Genomic DNA, 20,243 nt, shown 5'->3' with positions numbered 1-20,243 from the left:
TGAAGCGTTTCTCTCTCAATAAACGGTGTGTCCAGATGAACTGATTCAATTTACTGTGATTTCCTTTCCTGGATTATTAAACATGCATAAAGATAAAAAGATAATGTCTGGATGCAATGCTCAATAATCCAGCTACGAAAATCAAAGAACTTGAATCAGTTCGTCAAACGTTGTATCCAGATGAACTGATTCGACCTTTGATAAAAAGATCATATTCAGGATAAGTCAAAAGCCCACCATGGGCACAATGAGATCTGATGTATGATAAACCTGGTGTGGTTAACGGTGTGGTGAGGGAAGACATGCCGATGGCTAGCGTGACAGAGGAAAACGCAGAAGACGGGAAGAAATGGAAACGGCTTATCCGCTGTGGCGCCCCCTAACGGGAGCAGCCGAAAGTAGTAGCGGAAACCTGATGTGGTTAACGAATTGATTGTTTGATAACAATAACTGCACTTAAACACAAGCCTACTTGTTCTAAAGAAAAACTTTCAGCAAGAAGCATGTATTTGATAGTACTGAATGTTTGTATTGTTCTGATAATTGTACGTATAACATTGAATCTAATAGTGTACATTGTTTTTTACTGATGCGAGTTAAGCCTGTTAAGTCTGCCTAATTGTCCTTATCTGGTCTCGTCTTTAACGTGTATGTTTTCAATGACACGCACAGAAAACGAAGTTGTGTTTTATCAAACATCTCTTCGAAATGGCTGATTTACTATTCAAGATAATATAAGAGGATGTTGAAATGTCAGTAAAATGGCAGTAACGTTCATTTATGCTCTACATTCTCAATTATATTTTAAATTCACCGTTTATAGATCAGGCCCGTTACGAACTGTGTCGCGATGGTTGGTCCTTTTTAAACAGTGGGTCCCCGGACAACTGTTTGCGCAACACCGGTGTGCGGCCTCCTGACCGGATGTGAGTGGGCGGGGCCTGCGGCTTGGCGCCGCCTCTGCGCCGCAGTATAAAAGATGACCGTTTGTGCGTCACCGCCAGGACGCGCTCACGGAGACCTCTTTATAGGTGCACTGTGAGAGTTACTAGCCTTTTCTCGTCTCTTCACTTCCGAAAACGACATAAATACGACAAAATGGTAAGGAACTATTAATCCGTCGTTGTCAAATAACGTCTGTTACTACCCCGCGATGAATTTTAAACAAAGCTGCGGAAGAAAACGGTTTCCTGAAGTAGTTTTGGAAAGGCTCTAAGCTAGCTAGTAAAAACGGTAAATTAGGTTCCTAATATAGAACTCTTGTCAGATTTAACGGCTGTATTCGCGTTAACGTTCTCAGATCGTATCTGTACATACAGTCTCGTCCAAAACCGCCCTCATTTTCTTTTCATTCTCCATGACGCAGTTGCCCACCCATAGGCTTGACTTGGTACACGTTACTCGTCAAATAACGCTTTGCTTTATTGCAACACAGAACTATTACAACAGTGAACACTGGTAGGCGTGTTTTGCAAGCGACCTATTTGAAATACTGCAGTGACGTGGATAAAGGTTGATGTGCTCCGTATGAGAGGAGTGCGTTTGTTTTCCAGGAAGGGAATGCTGATGTGTCTTCCAGGACACCCGGTCTTCCATAGTTGTGTTTGAATTATGCAAACTGACCGAGGCTTGGATATGTACATAGACATGTATAACATATGTTATAGACCCGTATAACATCGAAGTTGTCGTGGATATAGCTAGAAGAGCTTGAGAAGAGCTTCGACGTAAGATTTTTGTTTTTCCAATCCATTTTAATTCATTTTCTTAGTTTCTGACATGCTCCGGTATCGTTGTTGTCGTGAATGCAGGTTTCAGTTCCAATGGAAAACCGGTAAAAAAAACTGCAGAAACATCCCCTCGAAATCAAAATGTCCGAAAACCACATGGTAAACCACATGGTAATGAGTTTTACTTGTTCTGCGAAGTTTCATTTTTACCAAATCGCTGCGCAGCACAGAACGCAAAAAACGCATTGACGGTCATGCGTACTGCGCATGTGCGATGTTTATCCGGTCGGCGGGGAGAGGTCCTGCAGCAGACTGCAGTACTGGTACAAGACACGCCCACTCCCCTCATTTGCCCTAACCTTAACTTCCTAACATTAACCTCCGGGGGGGGGTTCTTGTACTGACAAGTGAGCTTTTGTTGATCTGGCGTGGGCGTTACTTGTAATGATGCGGGGGCGTGTTTGTACTAGCCTGCAGGCTGCAGATACTTACACTTCACTGTCCACCCGGAAGGTTTTAAAGATTTATTCAGTTTCCTGTGCACAACAGGAAGCTTGTGGATGTGGTTGTGTGCGTTTGGTGGGTTGACTGTTGGTGCATTGGGTGATTATTATGAGTGTTTTATTCATGCGTATGTGTAAATGTGTGTGTGTGTGGGGGGGTACTTGAGATCAGTACTCTCGAATCCCAAAACCCAAAATATATTTATAGAGAATAGCCACAAGCCACGTTCCTCCGGTTCTGCATCTGTAAAGCCTCATTCTGGGCTGTGCTGGAGCGGCTGACAGTAAACTGGGAGGCGAGAGTCGCCGACCCAGCCCCCCTCCCTGTTAAAGACCTTGTGCCTGGTCAACATTGACTTTACTGACGCGTTGCATCACATTTAGACAAACAAGATTCGGCTGTAATCTGCTCACCAACGGACACAGCCGGTGCATTCATAGTGTCTGGTGATAGAAAAACCATGGAGGTGTGCCATGTCCACAGTAGCAGCCAAAACACTGTCTGACATCACAACATTACTCTGCAAGCATCCGGAAATAATAATATGACGCCAGCTTGGGTCTCACTTTCATACCAGGCATTGTTTTTCAAAGGTCGCCTCGCATGATGTTTAAATATGTGGAGGAAACCCGCCAATTTAATCTACTGGTTTATTATTATTCCCCTGATATACAATGCAGCGAAAACGCCCTGCATATAATTTTGTCCAGTATGTCGAGCATGAAGATCCCCTTAAAATCTGACATGAGGTGAGACAGTTTAATTTGTGATTCAGTTTTACCTTCTTATGGGACCTGAGGAGAGGAATCAGTGCAGTAACGTCAAAATAATCTGTCAGTTTTACTCAAAAGGTTCCTGGAAAGAAAAGTTGAAAACAAGTTTTAACGTGTTGACTGAATCCCTCTTTTAACACGGACATTTTTTACAGCGTGGCCCAGTTCAGAGGTCAGATATTCAGTCGTTTAATCCTTTTCAAAGGCCTGTTTGTTGGAAATGGTCCCCAGAGTTTTATTATCATGATTATTTTGCTAATGCTGAAGGATATAAAAATACATTTTTATATATATATAAAGTATATTATCGTGATTATTTTGCTAATGCTGAAGGATATTATCAAATAAATTATATATATATATATAAAGTATATTATAATGATTATTTTGCTAATGCTGAAGTATATTATAATATATATATATATATATATATAAAGGATATTATAATGATGATTTTGCTAATGCTGAAGGATATTATAATATATATATAGTATATTGTGATTATTTTGCTAATGCTGAAGGATATTATCAAAGATATGTATATATATATATGTGTGTGTATATATATATAAATAAAGTATATTATGATTATTTTGCCGATGCTGGAGGATATTATAAAAGATATTTATATTTATATATATATTTATTTATATATATATATATATATATATATATATATATATAAAGTATATTATCATGATTACTTTGCTTATGCTGAAGGATATTATAAAATATATTCATATATATATATATATAAAGTATATTATCATGATTACTTTGCTTATGCTGAAGGATATTATAAAATATATTCATATATATATATATAAAGTATATTATCATGATTACTTTGCTTATGCTGAAGGATATTATATAATATATATGAAGTATATTATAATGTTTATTTTGCTAATGCTGAAGGATATTATAAAATATATTTAAAAATATATAAAGTATATTATTATTTTGCTGATGCTGAAGGATATTATATAAAATATATTTATATGTATATAAAGTATATTCTCATGATTATTTTGCTAATGCTGAAGGATATTATAAAATATATATACATATGAAGTATGTTATTATTTTGCTAATACTGAAGGATATTATAAAAGATATTTATATATGAAGTATATTATGATTATTTTGCTAATGCTGAATGATATTATAAAAGATATTTATATATATATAAAGTATATTATCATGATTATTTTGCTAATGAGGAAGGATATTATAAAAAAATATATATGTATAAAGTATATTATCATGATTATTTTGCAAATGCTGAAGGATATTATAAAATATATATACATATGAAGTATGTTATGATTATTTTGCTAATACTGAAGGATATTATAAAAGATATTTATATATGAAGTATATTATGATTATTTTGCTAATGCTGAATGATATTATAAAATATATTTATATATATATAAAGTATATTATCATGATTATTTTGCTAATGAGGAAGGATATTATAAAAAAATATATATATGTATAAAGTATATTATCATGATTATTTTGCAAATGCTGAAGTTGGAGGTTAAACAGCCCTGGAGCAGAAATCCATTTGGGCTTTAGCGGGGTGACGGACGCTTTTCTGGAAATAGCTGATGGCTGACACAGCTGCCCTGCCCTAACCCCCCCCACCCCACCCCACAACCCCGTGTAGTATCAATGTCACCCCCTCCTCCTCCTCCTCCTCCAACAGCACACTGGGACTGGAGGGGTGTGGTGGTGGGGGAAGGGGGAGGGGTTGTGGTGACAAAAATAGTTTGGCTGTCATGAGACTTAAAGTCGCGTCTCTAAAACAGAAGACTGAACGTACTCATAGTTTGATGTAATGTCATATCTCTACTCACTTCAAACAGCTGGAAGTTGTTTTTTTTTTATTATTATTATTTTAAAAAGCTCCTTTATGAAACCTCCACTGAGAGACAAAACAAGAGTACAGCATCTAACACAACGAGAGAGGACAGAGAAAGTGGGAGCCTTAACAGAAAATCATACAAATCATACAAGCAGCAAACGGCTGAAGTGGCGAGTTAGAAAAGCTCCTTTGTTTCCTCTGGTTTCTAACAACGTTGCACAACATGCTGTTTACTGCCAGCTTTTCCAGAGCAAATCAGGAGCATTTATTTGTTGTTTCATTCCATGCACCTGCAACACAGACAACACATGCAGACTACAAGAACACACACATATCCAACATATCCACACAAAAAAACAAAAAAAAATTTCTCTGTCCAAGACGCCAGCCAGGAAGACTGTCGGACCTGCCGGTCTGCATGGGCTAGCAGCTACCTTAGCCTGCCCCGCTTCCACATCCTGTCAGACGGCCCTCGGTGTTGTCGGACCTGCCGGTCTGCATGGGCTAGCAGCTACCTTAGCCTGCCCCGCTTCCACGTCCTGTCAGACCGCCCTCGGTGTTGTCGGACCTGCCGGTCTGCATGGACTAGCAGCTACCTTAGCCTGCCCCACCTCCACGTCCTGTCAGACGGCCCTCGGTGTTGTCGGACCTGCCGGTCTGCATGGGCTAGCAGCTACCTTAGCCTGCCCCACTTCCACGTCCTGTCAGACCGCCCTTGGTGTTGTCGGACCTGCCGGTCTGCATGGACTAGCAGCTACCTTAGCCTGCCCCACCTCCACGTCCTGTCAGACGGCCCTCGGTGTTGTCGGACCTGCCGGTCTGCATGGGCTAGCAGCTACCTTAGCCTGCCCCACTTCCACGTCCTGTCAGACCGCCCTTGGTGTTGTCGGACCTGCCGGTCTGCATGGGCTAGCAGCTACCTTAGCCTGCCCCTCTTCCACGTTCTGTCAGACCGCCCTCGGTGTTGTCGGACCTGCCGGTCTGCATGGGCTAGCAGCTACCTTAGCCTGCCCCTCTTCCACGTTCTGTCAGACCGCCCTCGGTGTTGTCGGACCTGCCGGTCTGCATGGGCTAGCAGCTACCTTAGCCTGCCCCACTTCCATGTCCTTTCAGACTCGAGTGAATCGGAGGGTTTTACCGGGAACGAGGTTTGATCCCAATTGAAGACACTTGTTGGAGTTGACCGGTCTTGTCAGCTGGGGAGGAACAAGATGTTTTATCCCATGTTACGTCTTAACTTGAACGTGTTTTCTGGTCCACCCAGAGATTCAGACTGACATGGACGAGCTGTGTGGCTTTCTCCACAGTTTGGACGTGGACGTGCTGAGACCTGTCAGCGTTTCTTGTAGTCAAGCTTAACAAAGTAAACTTCCTGTAGTCCACAAAGCCTCAGTAACTTTTACACTTCCCTGCTGCAGTAGGGAAGAATGTTAGGTGTGTGCGCGTGCGTGTCCTATTACCAGCAGCAGCTGACCCATTGTTGATGACCATTGCTTTAGTCAAAATACACTGATGAAGGGTGTCCGGGTAGCGTAGCGGTCTATTCCGTTGCCTACAAGCATGGGGCTCGCTGGTTCAAATTGCCGTGTTACCTCCAGCTTGGTCGGGCATCCCTACAGACACAATTGGCCGTGTCTGTGGGTGGGAAGCCGGATGTGGGTATGTGTCCTGGTCGCTGTACTAGCGCCTCCTCTGGCCAGTCAGGGCTCCTGTTCGGGGGGGGGGGGTAGCGTGATCCTCCCACACGCTACATCCCCCTGGTGAAACTCCTCACTGTCAGGTGAAAAGAAGCGGCTGGTGACTCCACATGTATGGGAGGAGGCATGTGGTAGTCTGCAGCCCTCCCCGGATCGGCAGAGGGGGTGGAGCAGCGACCGGGACGGCTCGGAAGAGTGGAGTAATTGGTTGGGTTTGGGGAGAAAGCGGGGGGAATCCAAAATAAAAAATACACTGATGAAGCTAAACAGATGAACACACACAAAGTGGAGGGTTAAATCCTGAAATTCTATTCTACATAATCAATAAAGTTGCATTGAGATTTAAAGTGTCGCTGTTTTCTCAGAGAGCTTTAGATCAGGACTCATCAGGACTGGTTTTATTATCATCTGGTTTGTCTTGGTCGCAGCTCACTGACACAAGATAAAAACTTAGCCTGGCTGTTCCTAATGCTTGTTTCACTGGTTCGTCCCTCCCGTGTACCCGGGTTAGAAATACTTCAGCAGGGTGTGGAAGTACTTTGGCCCTTCCTCACTATCTTACGACACGGAGCTGTCCACACCGCCCGCTTATCAGCTCCGTGTCGCCTCATATTCAGGGACACTACACGCAGCGGTTATTACCGCTCAGAGCTGCTGCCACTTATATGCAAATCAGTTCTCATTAATCACGGTGGGAGCTTTTGGCATCATACCCATTAGAACACATGCCATTTAAATGACTCATGGTCGTCTAATTTGACAACACGGACATCATTTCATTTTGGAAATGAGGGCCAAACATGAAAGTGGCTGAAAACTCCGTTGTTTTTTTTAACCCCGCCCACTTATGCTGGCGCACGGCTGCCATTTGTCACTCATGGGTGATTGACAGCCGGAGAAGCATCCTCTTTTCTTGTTAAAGAGGTCAAAATATTTGCATTCAGTACAGAGAGGCACGGCGGGTGCTGAGGAAAGGACCCGTGTGTAGTGAGGACCCCTTCGTCTCCCCCGTAGGAATCTCACCAGATACTTGTAAGCAAAGTCCTTTCTACACTGAGTCTGCAAAGTGGTCTTCGACCCATCCCACATAAAGGTGCCAAACTGACATCAACCAGACCAGAGGACCTCCCAAAGGAATCCTGCTTCTGACCTGACACCATAACAGGACACCAGAACACTTAGCGACCTTTCCAGGTCTTTCCAGGCCGTTCTCTTCTCATCATTGGTTGAAATGGCAGTCGTGTCCCAGAAAGGTGAATCAGACACAAATGTTTCATCACTCATCAAAGGGCCCTGACACACCAGGCTGACGGTCGGCCATCGGCCAATGTTGGGCCGTCGGTGGGTGTCTGTGGCCCTAGTTTTTGTGGTGTATCCCGCACCGTCAGCACTAGTTGGACCCCTGTCGGCAGCTTTTCAGCCGATTCAGCATATTGAATTGGTGGAGCCCGTCGGTGAGAGAGATCACTCTGATTGGCTGTTCAGCTTAGTGAATCAGCGCTAAGCTAGTGAATCAGGGCGTCAGCTGTAGTCTTTGCGGTGTGTTCAAGTGCTACTTTTTGGCCCAGACAGAAGTCGACCTTTGTCGCCACCAGTGGGTTTGGTGTGTCTGGGCCCTAAGGGACCTCTTCGGTCTCAACTGACTGTAGGTATCCCCACCCTTATAAACAATACAGTGGCATGACGACTGAAACAAATGATTGGTATCATATGCAAATTGCCCACTAACTAGAGTTACAGTGGCCATGTGTACTAGTCACAGAGGATTGGGGAATAGTTGCAATCACAGCATTGTAAGATGGTCTCTCACACACATACACAATGATCACATGAACATCTCTCTTATATGTGTTGGAGGTTGTTGACCTTATCTGAGGTCATCAATCCCAATACTCACTAGAGATCATTGTTTCTGACTTGCATCACATTTCTTTGCAATTTCTTTGGGTTTTTGCATTTTTCTACATTTGGGCCACATTTTACTCAATGTTTGTGCCTTCACGTTTGTATTTGTTTTAGTATTTGCAGTACTTTTGGGTTTAGAGTGGATTTCTCTTTGTGTTTGTTCTTCAGTCCTGCATGTGTTTTGTCCCCGGGGGGCCACTGTGACACAGAATCACTTGTTGTTCATTCTCACATAAGACATGACTTAAAGACGAAGCTTAGAAACAATGTTTGTTTCTTGAGACTGTGGCATGAAATTCATCATCCCATCTCTGTGATAGTATGTAGCTCTGTGGTTATATATGTAGATCTATGTTATATATGTAGTAGGCTTGCAACGGTTTTCGGTTTAAAACCGAACCGTACGGTCCGCCCTGTACGGTTCAACCCGCCCTTATGGACCGTGGGTTTTCGGTTTTGCAGTTAAAATGTGCCTGAATAGTTGACAGGCGTTTCTTACTGCCGGAGAATGGATTCTTCACTGTGTGCAGGCAGGCTGAGACAGCCTGCTGCAGAAAACCCCGCCCCACGAGTCAATATCCAATCACTGTTAGCCCCCCCACCCCCACCCCCCTTGTAACTGGAGCCGACAGTCGAGTTGAAAAGATGGCGGTAGCTCGCAGAAGCAGAAAAAAAAGTCATGGCGAGTGGAGGAATAGAGAGAGAAAAGTTTGAAGAAGCACCGTCTTCATACAAATCTGCGGACATTTCGGGGTTGCTGTTGAATACAACGATGAGGGAGACAAAACAGTGGACAGAAATAACACTGTGTGCTGCAAGCATTGCTTGACCCATGTCCCGTACTACGCAAGTGGAAACACTTCCAATATGAGCCAGCATCTCCGCCGGCACCACCCAGATGTCTCACTCTCTGGAAGCAGGACAGACGCACGGGTAACCGCACCAGTGAACAAAACAACCGTCTATCGGAGATGCTTTCCAACAAACCTATAGTGCCAACTCAGAGAAACACAAAACAATAACCCGTGCAGCCCCGGGGGGTGTTCATTGCTAAAGACATGCAGCCCTTTTCGGTGGTTCGAGATGTGGGCTTTCATCAGCTAACGCATACGCTCGATCCGCACTACGTTATTCCCTCCCGAACTTATTTCACCAACAATGTAATTCGAAACCGAACCGAAACCGTGACCCAAAAACCGAGGTACGAACCGAACCGTGGGCTAACTGGACCGTTGCACCCCTAATATGTAGCTCTGTTATAAATGTAGATCTGTGTTATATATGTAGCTCTATGTTATATATGTAAGGTCTATGTATGTAGATCTGTTATATGTGTACATCTATGTTATATATGTAGAGCTCTGTTATATATGTAGGTCTATGTTATATATGTATCTCTATGTTGTATATGTAGATCTGTTATATGTAGATCAATATTATATATGTAGATCAATGTTATATATATATGTGTGTGTGTGTGCCCTGTGATGGACTGGGGGCCTGTCCAGGGTGTCTCCCCACCTGCTGCCCAATGACTGCTGGGATAGGCTCCAGCATCCCTGCGACCCTGAGAGCAGGATAAGCGGTTTGGATGATGGATGGAGGGCTGGGGTTGACGACACACAGAGTAGTTAAATCTGGTCTGGCGTAGTGGAACATGACATACTGCAGAGTAAGAGTACTACAAGAGAAATAGAATACATAGCATAAGAGTCCTTGGGAGAAATACATGACATACATTAAGGGCAGTGCCGGGTGTTTGTGTGTCTTCTCGTGGTGTTGGTCATCTTTTGGAGCTTCTGTTTCAGACAGACCTTCATCTCTGTCCATCTTCCTCCTCAGCGTGAGTGCATCTCTGTCCATGTGGGTCAAGCCGGCGTGCAGATGGGGAACACCTGCTGGGAGCTGTACTGTCTGGAGCACGGCATCCAGCCCGATGGTCAGATGCCGTCCGACAAGCCATCAGGAGGCTACGACGACTCCTTCACCACCTTCTTCAGCGACACTGGCGCCGGGAAGTACGTCCCACGGGCCATCTTTGTGGACCTGGAGCCAACCGTTATCGGTGAGTCTGGTTCTGAATCTTCATACTGACAGATGCTCTTTGACCAATTTTCACATTGATCCTTAATGTTCAACCTTTATTTCTACACTTTCTATTTTTGGCCTCTGATGTCTCCTTTAAAAATATATTTTTATGTTATGTTGCTTTTATTTCTTTTTGTTTTCATATTTTTTTATTTAATGATTTCTACGCATTCTCTATAAAGCAACTTGTATTGCCAGTGCAAATGAAATGTACTTCACAAATAAACTTGCCCTAGTACATAGTAAACACATATGAGTGGCACACATTTGGGCATCATTTTGATATCTGTCCCCACACTGATGGCACATTTATAAACAATTAAAACAATTAGCTGCCCGATATATGATGACTGGACTACATTTATATATGATGAATGGACTACACACACACCATCATCATCATCATCGGCGGTCACTCGGGTTCGAGTATGACTGTCCTCCTTCTTGGTCCTTGTGGGTCTTCAGGTGGACCAAGAGGCCAATCCTGGAGCCGCATATTTTGATGCAGTGTGGGCAGGGGTGGGCGGTGGTAATTGTGGGATTGGTTTGGGCCTTTTTGGTGGAAACTCCCTCCTTTCTGAGTCTGCGCTTGTCTTCTGCAGCACGTCGGAGATCATTATTATAAAGTGCAGCTCCTTCCCGGACAAGTTTTTTTCCAGGTCGCCCTGTTGGTTGCTGTGTCCTCTCCGGTCTTAGGGTCTATGTGGCATTTTTTGATGTTCGTTTGGATGTTATCCTTATACCTTTTCTTTTGACCACCCGGGGCACGTTGTCCTGTGAGAAGCTGGGAGTATAGGACTTGTTTTGAAAGGCGAGAGTCAGGCATACGGATGACATGGCCAGTCCATCTGAGCTGGTGTTCAGCAATGGTGGCAGTGATAGCGGGAATGTTAGCCTCCTCCAGGACGCTGGTGTTGGTGCGTCTATCTTCCCAGGTGATCTTGAGGATTTTTCGGAGGCACCTCTGATGATGTGCCTCTAGTGCCTTCAGGTGCCTGCTGTATGTGGTCCAGGATTCTGATCCATACAGTAGGGTGGGCAACACTACCGCTTTGTAGACCAGAATTTTTGTTCTGGCCTGGAGGTCGCGGTTTTCAAAGACCCTTTTCCTCAATTTTGAGAAAACCCCATTGGCACAGCTGAGGCGGTGGTGTATTTCCTCATCAATATTAGCTTTGGAGGATAGGAGGCTTCTGAAGTATGTAAAGTGGTCCACATTTTCCAGTCTGGTTTTGTCAACATAGATAGTTGGGGGTGGAGCAGGGTTATTTGTGTTGGGTGGTGGCTGGTAGAGGATCTGGGTCTTTTTTATGTTAAGGGCCAGACCAAGCTGCTTGTATGCCTTGGCAAAAGCATCCAGAATGCACTGTAGGTCCTCTTCTGAATGGGCCACAAGGGCATTGTCATCGGCATACTGCAGCTCCATGATGGATATGGTGGTGGTTCTGCTTTTAGCCCTGAATCTGTTGATGTTCAGGAGTTGGCTGTCGGTTCTGTACATGATTCTGACTCCTTGTGGCAGGTGTTTACCCATAAGATGGAGGATAGTAGAAATGAAAATGGAGAACAGGGTAGGAGCAATGACACAGCCCTGCTTGACTCCAGTGTGAACCCTGAAGGGTTCCGTTTCATCTCCACTGCCACTGAGTGCTGTGGCTGACATATTGTCATGCAACAGCCTCAGTATCCGGATGTATTTGTCCGGGCAGCCAATTTTTGCCAGAACCAGCATCAGAGCCTGACGGTTCACAGAGTCCAAGGCTTTGGTGAGGTCTATGAAGGCCATGTATAGTGGTTGATTTTGTTCCCGGCATTTTTCCTGTAGTTGACGAGCAGTGAAAATCATGTCCATGGTACTTCTAGTTGGGCAAAACCCACTCTGAGACTCAGGGAGAATGTTTTCTGACAGGGGGAGGAGTCTATTAGCCAAAACCTGGGCGAGAGTTTTCCCAGTGGTGGATAGGAGGGAAATGCCATGGTAATTTCTGCAGTCTGCTTTGTCTCCCTTCTTAAAGATGGAGACAATGAGGGCATCCCTAAGTTGTGCAGGGATTTCCTCCTTTTCCCATATTTTGAGGAGCAGGGCGTGGATGTGACTAAGGAGAACTGGCCCACCATCCTTCAGGATTTCTGCTGGGATGCCGTCAGGTCCAGTGGCCTTGTTGTTTTTCATCTTCCTTATGGCATCCTGCACCTCGTTCCGACTGGGTGGTGCTCCCATATTCTCATTGATGGGTTGTTGAGGGAGTTGAGTTGGTCAAGGGCCTCCATCTCAGTAGTTGTGTCCCTGTTCAGTAGCTCCTCATAATGCTCTTTCCATCTGTTGGTAATTGACTCATTGTCTTTCAGCAGCATTAGCCCATCTTTGGAGCGAAGGGGGGCTAGGCAGCGGTGGCTGGGGCCATATACCACTCTTTTGGCATCGAAGAAACCTCTGGTATCCCCACAGTCAGCAAGCTGCTGGATCTCCAGAGCCTTCCTTGTCCACCACTGGTTCTTCAGTTGCCTAATCCGAGATTGAACAGCTGCCTTTGCTATGGCATGGGCTACTCTTTTAGCCTTGCAGTTGATGTCATTTTGCCAGGCAATGAAGGTTTGCCGCTTGATGTCAATGAGCTGTTGGATTTCGTTGTCATTCTCATCGTACCAGTCTTGATGTTTCCGGGATTTGTAACCAAGTGTGCTTTTGCAGGCGTTCATGGTGATAGACTTAAGCAGGACTTAAGCAGATACACTTTCCAAAAGAAAGTGTATCTGCCTTTTTCCTCCTTCAGCTGCCCTTCATTAGCCAGTCGGGTTTCGGAGAGTGCTGCTATATCGATCCGGAATCTCCTTAGCTCCCTGGCGATGATGGCAGTTCACCTTTCGGGTCGATCACTGTGTTTGTTGTCCATGAGGGTCCGCACGTTCCAGGTTCCAATGTAAGTTTGCTTCTGTTTATGTTTCTGACCGCTTAATGGTGATCCCTCTGGGTGCGGTAGCCCAGACAGGAGTTTTCGAGGCAGGCTATGTTTAGGGCACCTTTTCCAGCCCCTTCCCCTACTGGGGTGAGCAGAGTGGATCCTAAATAGGGCTGCTCAGTCGTGGATACAGCTGCCGAAAAGCTCTTTCTGCCTCAGCCCAAGAGCTTAGCGACTGAATCAGACACCCACCGCCTATGTGTCAGGTTGTGGCTAGGAGCTGCCAGACTTCACGGTCCTGCCCCTGTCACCACTTCCACCGCCTGTGCGTGGAATCTTTTAATGTGGGGAGGCTGGTGCACAGGCAGCCTCCACACAGTCCTTGGCATAGAAAGGTCAGGATCCAGCGGCATGGAGACCAAGACAACTGGGGGCCCTTCTTTGCTGCAGCCTTCTTCCGCCTTTGTGGCCGTTGTGGCGCTCTTCACAGCCACCATCTTGCGCCCACTCTGCCGTTGAGGACTTAGTTGCTATTAGCCCATAGCTGGGGCAGTGGTTGAGAGACGCCAGGGTGTGTCCACACACCGGTGGGCCTGCGCGCCTTCTCTCTGGGGCCTACTGCTGCTCCGAGATCCCCTACAGTTTGGCCTGGGACCACAAAGTACCCAGTTACCATGTGTGGCACTACAGAAGTCTTGGCGACGGAGAGGCTATGTACCGGCAGGAGGAGACTTATGCACTCGGCTCCTCTTTTCACCCTCTTCAAGAGGGCTAGCCGGCGGCAGTAGCTGAAAGCAGAAAGTAGCAAGCAGCATGCACTAACTACAAGCACTACTACCCCAGTACTACTGCACTGACGCGTCACACACGCCCTGTGTGCTCACACACACACATATTTGATGACTGGACTACATTTATATATGATGACTGGACTACATTTATAGATGATGAATGGACTACATTTATATATGATGAATGGACTACACACACACACACACACACACACACACACACACACACACACACACACACACACACATGATGACGACTACATTTATGTTTGATGAATGGACTACATTTATATATGATGACTGGACTACATTTATATATGATGACGACTACAAATGGACTACATTTATATATGATGACTGGATTACATTTATATATGATGAATGGACTATATTTAGTATATATGACGAATGGACTACACGCACACACACACACACATGATGACTGGACTACATTTATATATGATGAATGGACTACATTTATGTAGGGCTTTTCTAGCTGCAACAGCCACTCAAAACGCTTTACAATCCGTGAACGCCTCACACACACGGTGATGTCAGCCATGCAAGGTAACAAGCAGCTCATCAGGGGCAGTTAGGGGTTTGGTGTCTTTTTTTCTTTTTCTTTTTTCAATTTCCCCCCTTTTTCTTCCCAATTTGTATCTGGCCAATTACCCCGCTCTTTTTGAGCTGTCCCGTTTGCTGCTCCACCCCCTCTCTGCCAATCCGGGGGCGCCCCGACCGACCAGAGGAGGTGCTAGTGCAGCGACCAGGACACATACCCACATCTGACTTCCCACCTGCAGAGATGGCCAATTGTGTCTATAGGGACGCCCGACCAAGTCGGAGGTAACACGGGGATTCGACCCAGCGATTCCGTGTTGGTGGCAACGGAATAGACCGCTATGCTATCTGCGCACCCCAGGGGTTTGGTGTCTTGCTCAAGGACACCTCCACATTTTTGCAAGGAGGAGCCGAGGATCGAACCAGCAACCCTCCAGTTACCAGACGACCTGCTCTACTTCCTGAGACACTGTTGGCATCATGCACCCCAAATTAGTATTTGTTTATTTGGAGGGGGGGGTTCACCCCCTCTTTTCTCCCAATTGTATCCAGCCAATTACCCCACTCTTCTGAGCCGTTCCGGTCTCTGCTCCACCCCCCTCTGCTGATCTGGGGAGGGCTGCAGACTACCACATGTCTCCTCCTATACATGCGGAGTCACCAGTCGCTTCTTTTCACCTGACAGTGAGGAGTTTCACCAGGGGGACGTAGCACGTGGAAGGATCACGCTATTCCCTCCAGTTCCCCCTTCCCCCCGAACAGGCGCCCTGACCAACCAGAAGGGGCGCTATTTGTTATTTGTAATTCCTTCTTCCTAACATCTATTGTCTACCTCTTGTAACAAGTAATCACCCAGGCCTGCAAAGATGTCGGTGTCTAAATTCAGGGGTTACACAGGTTCTACACTGGTCTCTGAGACAACCCAGGGCTAAGAAATCCCATGGGTGTGTACGCACAAGTTTGCCCATAGTAACGACTGGTAGATGAGGCCCCAGGACACATACCCACATCCGGCTCCTACCCGCAGACATGGCCAATTGTGTCTGTAAGGACGCCCAACCAAGCCGGAGGCAACACGGGGATTCAAACCAGCGATCCCCGTGTTGGTAGACAATGGAATAGACTGCTACGCTACCCAGAAGCCCACCCCAAATTATTTTTAATCAAACTTTACATCAATAACAATAACTTGCTAACAATTTTATATAAGACATGGTTGAAAGAGGGAAAAATGCAAGCATTTCCCTATACGAAGAAAGAGACGCGGTGTGTGTGTGTGGGGGGGGGGTTGACTCTCAAGTTCAATTAACAAAGTTTTCTTAGCATGAAAGTACGGGAACAATATTGCCAAAGCAAGTGGATAAAAACAATTAAGATATCAAGAACAATCTAAAAATAAAAAACCACAACAATGAAAATGTCACAAGAAACAGAGGAACACCTGGGCGGACGAGAACCAGTCCAGTTGTCATGGGTCGTTCAGGTGGTTCTTTTACATATTTATGTATATCTATATATATATGTGTGTGTGTATATATATATATGTGGTTGTATAAATCTAAGTGTGTGTCTCTATGTGTCAGATGAGGTCCGTAGCGGTACGTACCGTCAGCTCTTCCATCCAGAGCAGCTGATCTCAGGGAAGGAAGACGCGGCCAACAACTACGCCCGTGGCCATTACACCATCGGGAAGGAGATCATCGACTCTGTGCTGGACAGAATACGCAAACTGGTGAGAGACGTTACTGCAAAGTTTGTTTCACATAAAGTCAAAAAATATCCCACTGTTGTCAGTTGAACATTATTCAGACGAGTCAGTGTTGTACATTATCCAGATGGGTCAGTGTTGTACATTATCCAGACGAGTCAGTATTGTACATTATCCAAACGGGTCAGTGTTGTACAGTATCCAGACGAGTCAGTGTTGTACATTACCCAGACGGGTCAATGTTGTACATTATCCAGACGGGTCAGGCTTTTACATTATCCAGACGAGTCAGTACTGTACATTATCCAGACGGGTCAGTGCTGTACATTATCCAGATGGATCAGTGTTGTACATTATCCAGACGGGTCAGTGCTGTACATTATCCAGACGGGTCAGTGTTGTACATTATCCAGACGGATCAGTGTTGTACGTTATCCAGATGGGTCATTACTGTACATTATCCAGACGGGTCAGTGCTGTACATTATCCAGACGGGTCAGTACTGTACATTAGCTATTAGGTTCACGGGATTGACACGGCATTCAGAAGCAGTCATGGCCAGGAATTTTCAGATGAATGTGGCATCGATATGCTATTGGCTAGTTTCACTTTGTTTTTGTGGGTTGTTTTCCTTTATAAACATACAAAACATATTTACAAGAGTCTACAAAATAGAGGAAGATTATAGAATAGTTATTAAACAATAATGCCATATTTAACAAACACTTCAAACATCTCTATGCTTTCTTATTATTAATGTGGCTAAAGGAACTTCCGAATTCGGCCGGTTTCGGGTTACTGGTAGAAGATCAGTCGTCTTCTCTCATTCTCACTCATTCATTTTTGTTAGTGCACGCCTGCAACTGTATGATAACGTGACTAAAAATCCTTACATTTGTCAAGAGAAAAACATCATTATCATAAACACAAAAAATAATGATATATATATCTATATATTTCTAGAACATAGTGTTAAATAGATGTAAATTAAGTGCAGATAAACGTTAACAAGAGTGAAAATACAGTTTTCATTTCACAGGATTTGTGATTGTCTCATTAGGTAGTCCAGTGGTGGCTTAAGAGGTTATAAAATGATGTTTTTACATTTCAAACTCATTTTAAATGCAGGCTGACCAGTGCACGGGGCTGCAAGGTTTCCTCGTCTTTCACTCTTTCGGTGGAGGAACCGGCTCTGGCTTCACCTCCCTGCTGATGGAGCGTCTCTCCGTAGACTTTGGCAAGAAGTCTAAGTTGGAGTTTGCCATCTACCCAGCTCCTCAGGTGTCGACGGCCGTGGTGGAGCCGTACAACTCCATCCTGACCACCCACACCACACTGGAGCACTCTGACTGCGCCTTCATGGTAGACAACGAGGCCATCTATGACATCTGCCGCAGGAACCTGGACATTGAGCGTCCATCCTACACCAACCTCAACCGTCTCATCAGCCAGATTGTCTCCTCCATTACTGCCTCGCTGCGCTTCGACGGCGCACTAAACGTGGACTTAACCGAGTTCCAGACCAACCTGGTGCCGTACCCTCGCATCCACTTCCCGCTGGCCACCTACGCACCTGTCATCTCATCCGAGAAGGCCTACCACGAGCAGCTGTCTGTGGCTGAGATCACCAACTCCTGCTTCGAACCAGCCAATCAGATGGTGAAGTGCGACCCGCGTCACGGGAAATACATGGCCTGCTGCCTGCTGTACCGTGGGGACGTAGTGCCCAAAGATGTCAACACGGCCATCAGCAACATCAAGACGAAGCGTAGCATTCAGTTTGTGGACTGGTGTCCTACAGGCTTCAAGGTTGGCATCAATTACCAGCCACCCACTGTGGTCCCTGGAGGAGACCTGGCCAAGGTCCAGCGGGCCGTCTGCATGCTGAGCAACACCACCGCCATCGCTGAGGCCTGGGCCCGTCTGGACCACAAATTTGACCTCATGTATGCTAAGAGGGCCTTCGTCCACTGGTACGTTGGAGAGGGAATGGAAGAGGGCGAGTTCTCCGAAGCCAGAGAAGACATGGCCGCCCTGGAGAAGGACTACGAGGAGGTTGGCCTCGACTCGTTTGAGGAGGATGAAGAAGGAGAGGAGTACTAGAGAAAGGAAGAACGGCTGGTCCTTTACAGGCTTATTGGGTTTCTGCAACCTGGGTGGCAAAAAAGTATGATAATAAGATCCAGGTTGTAAAAAAAAAAACACAAAAAAAAACAATTACCCTTAAATGGTGAATGTGTTTTGGATAGAGCTGCATTTAATTTGTTCCAAATAAACAACAGGGCAATCATCTTTTTACTGTTGATTTACTTTTCTCTTAAAGAACTGGTTTCATATCTGAAAGCCGTTGGCTTGGTGCTTTCTTGGTGGCGACCCTAGATTTACAAAATTCTCGCACACTCACAAAGTAAGCTTGAGGTTAGGGTAAATCTGTAGTATGTTTCACTACGGAGGAGGATGGAGGGAGGCACAATTTTGTCCTAGATTTCCAAATTAGTAAGTGTAGGTTTGTTAGCGGCCACTGTTGCAGCAACTAGCTTGCATTTAGAAGTCCCTGGACATTGGTAGGCGGGGATCTCCGATTGTCTGGTATCACAACACTAGGCTTAAGTTGAGCTCAAGATTAAGTTGTGGGTTAGCTATCGGTTCATGGTTAGGTTAAAGTAAACGTTGGTTTAAGGTTAGGTTGAGGTTAAGTTAGCACGAGAGTTTTGCAAATCTAGGGTTACCATCTAGACACGACACGGTCGACGTCTATCAGTTAGTCACACGAAAGCCTTTGTACAAAAAGGCCGTTTTGAGTGTTTAGTTGTTTAACAGCCGTTCTGCCAAATTTAATGTTACTGCCAAGCAGCAATACAGCCATAAAAATCCCATGGTGTTTGGTTCCTTTACAAGTTTCTCTTATTAAAAATGATTCTCCAACTTGGAGAAACTATCTGTGTCTCCTTTTTAAATAAAGTTGTTGAAGTATCCCTTGTTTGAGTGGTGTTATTTCTATTTTATTTATTTTTTGTCTTGTTGCAAATGACTGATGCCAGTATCCAGAAAAAGTGAAAGCTCAGATGGAAGAACAGAAGCATCTCGCCTCAACGGCAGAAATTTTCACCTGTTGACGTCAGGTTGGATTGTGACTCATTCCAGGGATGGGCAACATGGTCCAGAAAGGGCCGTTGTGGGTGCAGGTCTTTGTTCCAACCAAGCAGTGACACACCTGAGTCTTAGTTAACCAACAGTCTTTGCTAAGGACCTTGATTTGTAGACTCAGGTGTGTCAATGCTTGGTTGAAACAAAGACCTTCACCCACACCAGCCGTTTCTGGACCATGTTGCCCATCCCTGGTTCAGAGGTAATAAACAGTACTGCCTCCTCCAGAAATGTCAGAAATACTACAGGAAGTCCTTCATAACAAAATCATACAAGTAGATGGGTTTTGGTTTTTTTTTCTTCAAATCTTTTATGACCTACTTTCCCCCTCATTTATGGTCTGTTTTTTTTTTATTCTTTATTTTTCACAGCAGTATATATTACAAAATGTATATCAAAACAATAACAGTTTAATTTTCCTCTGCTGTTCATGGTTTTTTTTAAGTTACAAGAGAAAGTTAGAAAAAAATATATATTTATATAAAAAGGGAAACTTTAAGAACTTCGTACAATTTGGGAGAGGTGAAGTCTGTACATAAGACTATACAGGAGAGAGGTGATATGAG

At 44.9% G+C, this 20,243-nt stretch overlaps 1 protein-coding gene across 1 annotated transcript; it reads left to right on the top strand.

Annotated features, from left to right (window-relative positions):
- The first annotated feature begins 1,011 nt into the window (after positions 1–1,011).
- On the top strand, positions 1,012–19,510 carry LOC130131664 (tubulin alpha chain-like). The gene is made up of 4 exons (XM_056301440.1): positions 1,012–1,101; positions 10,325–10,547; positions 16,406–16,554; positions 17,659–19,510. The coding sequence occupies exons 1-4, from the start codon at positions 1,099–1,101 to the stop codon at positions 18,631–18,633; spliced, it is 1,350 nt and encodes a 449-aa protein (XP_056157415.1). The 5' UTR covers positions 1,012–1,098; the 3' UTR covers positions 18,634–19,510.
- The last annotated feature ends 733 nt before the right edge of the window (positions 19,511–20,243 follow it).

The sequence above is a fragment of the Lampris incognitus genome, chromosome 21, assembly GCF_029633865.1.
Source record: "Lampris incognitus isolate fLamInc1 chromosome 21, fLamInc1.hap2, whole genome shotgun sequence".
NCBI classification, from domain to species: Eukaryota; Metazoa; Chordata; class Actinopteri; order Lampriformes; family Lampridae; genus Lampris; species Lampris incognitus.
This window is presented reverse-complemented; position numbering and strand designations above follow the sequence as displayed.

Excerpts from the sequence above, each read along its gene's own strand:
- LOC130131664 (XM_056301440.1), top strand. Across the intron at positions 10,548-16,405 it reads CCTGGAGCCAACCGTTATCG|ATGAGGTCCGTAGCGGTACG; the intron begins GTGAGTCTGGTT and ends TCTATGTGTCAG. Across the intron at positions 16,555-17,658 it reads TGGACAGAATACGCAAACTG|GCTGACCAGTGCACGGGGCT; the intron begins GTGAGAGACGTT and ends TTTTAAATGCAG.